Below are 4,148 nucleotides of genomic sequence, written 5' to 3'. Positions count from 1 at the left end.
AAAATTTCACTGATTATTCTTATCAACTAGAAAAGAGGTATAAAAAAAGCATTGTAGGAAAACAAGGGAAAGCACTTATCTTCTGTGGTCCTGTTCAATTGATACGGATATAGGGTGACAGAGGATTACCACATTACTCAATCCAGGAGAGTAATGATGAAAAATATCTAAGCAGAGAAACTTTAGCTCTGTTTAAAAAGAGTCTTAGACCATGTGCAGTAGCTTCTGCCTATAATCCTAGCACTGTGGAAGGCAGAGGTGGGAGGATCACTTGAGATCAAGAGTTCAAGACCAGCCTGAGCAAGAGGGATACCCTGTCTCTACTAAAAAGATAAAAATTAGCTGGGTGTTGTGGCGAGCACCTCTAGTGCCAGCTGCTCAGGAGGCTGAGGCAAGAGGATTGCTTGAGCCCAGGAGTTCGAGGTTGCAGTGAGCTATGATGACACCACTGCACTCTATCCAGGGTGACAGAGCGAGCAAGACTGTCTCAAAAAAAAAAAAAAGAGTCTGGAAAAACCCACAATTACACAAAATTATTAATATTTTTATGTTTCCCAAACCTAATAAATACTAATAGATTGTTTTAAATAATGGATGTCATAATAGTATTTATTCTTAATATATATAAGGCACTGTGCCAAGGAGCTTCATAAAGAGATATATCTTTTAATCCTCACAGCAACCCTGTGAGTTGCAGTTTGAAGATAAAGAAACTGAAGCTTAAAGGATTACGTAATTTGCCCAGAGTCACATGGTTAGTAAGCTAGTAAGCTAAAGGACTTTAGCAGGGCACCCCAAATTAGCTAGAATAGTCAGAAGAGAGGATTTCATGATAGATGAGATTTGAGATAAGCCCTAAAGTATAGATAAGATATATTTAAGCAAAGGAGAGGAGAACAGAGGTAAGAAATAAGAGCAGGGAGGCAGAATAAGTGATGTCTTAAGGTAGAACGTGGTATGTTCAGGAAATTGTAATGGCAGTTTTGAACAGCAGATAAGATAGTTAACATTGGTATTTAAAGACACTTAAGTTGAGGGTATTGTGCAGAATGCATTCAGAGAGAGAGGGTGGTTTATGAGGTAAGGTGGTCTAGGCACGAATAAAAAACCTTGGTCTTTTTCAAGGTTGTCATTAAAAAAAAGAATACAGAAAACTTGAATAAAATAGAGTAGGTTGCAATGGATATGTGAAATATTTTGAAGTGGGCCTTGTTGACTAAATGCTACATAATGGGGATTGAAAGAAAAGAAGCCAATATTACTTGGATTTTAAACCTTTAATAGAAATAGGGAGTTGGTTGGGAAAGAGAACCTTTGAGGAGATGTAAGTTTGATTTTAGTTATGTTCAGCTTGAAACTATAATGAAAAATTCGAGAAGAGTTATTTTGTAGGGAGGCGGAGATAAGGGATTAGAGTTTAAGTAAGTTTGGGGGTAGAAATAGAAATTTACATGTACTCAGCATAAGTGAAATATTTTCAAGGCCCCGAGTCCAAAGGTACATCTAACTTAAAGCAGCTTGTCAGGAGAATAAATCTTATAGTGCCTCTGAATGGATTTTAAGCTACTGAACTGGAACATGCCTCTAAAAGTATGTAAATGCTAATTTAAGTTTATATTGAAGCTTGAATTAATTATGAATAGTTTCTAATTGAATAACAACAGAATTCTTGGAGATGTTGAAGGGGAAGTACAAGGAAGAAAATGCAATAGAACTACGGAGAGAAAATGTATTTTTTAATCATTGCTCGTGAAAGATAACATTAATACAAAATATTTGTTGCATATTAGCACCAAAAGGTTCAGCCTTATGGAGGCGTGTTGTGTGCCTATAGTGCCAGCTACTCTGGAGTTCAAGTTGTTCAAGTTTGAGTCTATCCTGGCAACCTAGCTAGATCCCATCTCTCTCTCTCTTTTTTTTTTTTTTTTTTTTTTGAGGCAGGGTCTCACTCTGTTGCCTGGGCTAGAGAGCAGTGGTGTTTTCATAGCTCACAACAACCTCAAACTCCTGGGCTCCAGCGATCCTCCTGCCTCAGCCTCCTGAGCAGCTGGGACTACAGGCACGCATCACCATACCTGGCTAATTTTTGTGTATTTTGTAGAGACAGTGGTCTTGCTTGTGCTCAGGCTGGTCTTGAATGTCTCGCCTCAAGCGATCCTCCCACCTTTACCTCCCAAAGTGCTAGTATTGCTGGTATGAGCCACCGGGCCTGATCTGACCCCATCTCTTAAGAAAAAAGAAAATGTGCAAAAAAACGTTTAGCCTGTGCTGAAGCTGAGGCTTCTGGAAGTGGTCTGAAGGAGAAACTAATCTCTCTTGCAAGCAATCTTCTAAACTGGTTGCCATGTAGTCTTCTAAACCTGCATATGTAAAGTATCTGAAAATCTAAGCATTTCTGCATTATGTAGCACAATTAAATGATTTTTAAAAATGCCTAAATGTGACCTCTCAACCTTTTTCAGAGAAGATGCGAAAAGAAGGTTTATTTCAATGGCTTCATTCTCTCCGGTTTGATGACATGGCCTCTCCAGACCTGCAGCTCACCGTTGGAGCAGTGATTGTGGAGGAAATGAGAGCAGCCATAGAGAAGCAGACTGGTTTTCAGTGTTCAGCTGGAATTTCACATAATAAGGTGAAGGCCAATAGTAGATTCCAAAGAGAAATATCCATATCTTTGCTTCAATACACCAAGGATAGTAGGACATTTAAATTATTACACATACACTTAGAAAGGGGTTTCTGCTTAAATTTCACGTTGAGGCACACATGAAAGCTTAAGTAATTCCTTAACATGGGAATTGACATTAAATATGTACTTTCCTAAAAAGCAGGCTGAAAAATTACAGAAAATGCTTATTTTTATAGTTACATTTAAAGTGTAGTCTGCCCTCCATATCTGCAGGTTCTACATCTGTGGATTCAACCAACCACAGATTAAAGATATTTGGGGGAAAAAAACCCAATAAAACAATAATAAGAAATAATACAAATGAATAAACAGTACAGTATAACAGCTATTTACATAGCATTTACATTGTACACTATTGGGTATTATAAGTAATCTAGAGATGATTTAAAGTGTACCAGAGGATGTGCATAGCTTATATGCAAATACTATACTATTGTACATAAGGGACTTGAGCAACCCCAGAGTTTGGACTGGGGGTAGGTCCTGGACCCAATCCCCTGTGGATACCGAGGGATGACAGTATTTACTTAATGATTGAACTACCTATAGAAAGGAGGCTAGTATTTGAACTTTTGTATATTAACCTATTTCTTTTATTTTTCACTTGCTGAATACCTTTGTATTATCTTGTTTTCTTACGTGGAGTTGCCTGGTTGTTTTTTGTGTTTGCTCATTCCCCTTTTCTAGTGAGAGCAATAAGAGAAATGGAATAGTAAACTTTTATTAATTTGGACCATTATTTTCATTTAGGGAACACAAACAATTCTCAACAATTCAGAGGCAGAATAAATGGCTTTTATGATTAATTATGAATAAAGTTCAGTGAGGACCTGGGACCTTCATCCCTTTCTGACCAAGACTCAATAATTAGACACTTCTCCCCTCCCTCCAGTAGGAGGAAAATCGCCAACTGCCCAGCAAAATTTTTTGTTTTGTTTTCTGGTTGGATAGAGGGAGAGGAAACAACAGTCCCAGTGTGATTTAAGCGAGATGAAATGTTGCCTAGTAGGAGTTCCTAAAGAATCTCTCTATTCTCAGGTGAGAAGTAAAAATAATCTCTCTAATGAACTTAAAGAGTGATTTTATATTTTTCCTATCAATTATAATTTGCAAAATGATACCACTGAAGTGCTTTACTCTTTGTAAAGTGTTCTAGAGGCTGGTGTAGTGGCTCATGCCTGTAATCCTACCACTTTGGGAGGCCACGACAGGAGGATCACTTAGGGCCAGGAGTTCAAGACCAGCCTGGGCAACAAGGAGACCTTGTCGCTACAAAACAATTAAAAAACAAAACAAAAAACAACTAGCCAGGCCTGGTGACACATACCTATACTCCCAGCTACTCAGGAGGCTGAGGCAGGAGAATCACTTGAACCCAGGAGTTTGAGGTTGCAGTGAGCTATGATGATGCCAGTGGACGATAGCCCAGGCAACAGAGTGAGACATTGTCTCAAAAAAA

At 38.4% G+C, this 4,148-nt stretch overlaps 1 protein-coding gene across 2 annotated transcripts in view; it reads left to right on the top strand.

Moving 5' to 3' along the window:
• POLH (polymerase (DNA directed), eta) overlaps positions 1 to 4,148 on the top strand; it is a 48,818-nt gene that overhangs the window by 20,088 nt on the left and 24,582 nt on the right. For both annotated transcript variants that reach the window (XM_012640870.1, XM_012640871.1), the window contains one exon: positions 2,463 to 2,632. In XM_012640870.1, the coding sequence (XP_012496324.1) occupies positions 2,463 to 2,632 (170 nt within the window). The remainder of the gene's footprint in view (positions 1 to 2,462; positions 2,633 to 4,148) is intronic.

This window comes from Propithecus coquereli, unplaced genomic scaffold, assembly GCF_000956105.1.
Source record: "Propithecus coquereli isolate 6110/MARCELLA unplaced genomic scaffold, Pcoq_1.0 Scaffold158, whole genome shotgun sequence".
Classification (NCBI taxonomy): domain Eukaryota; kingdom Metazoa; phylum Chordata; class Mammalia; order Primates; family Indriidae; genus Propithecus; species Propithecus coquereli.
This window is presented reverse-complemented; position numbering and strand designations above follow the sequence as displayed.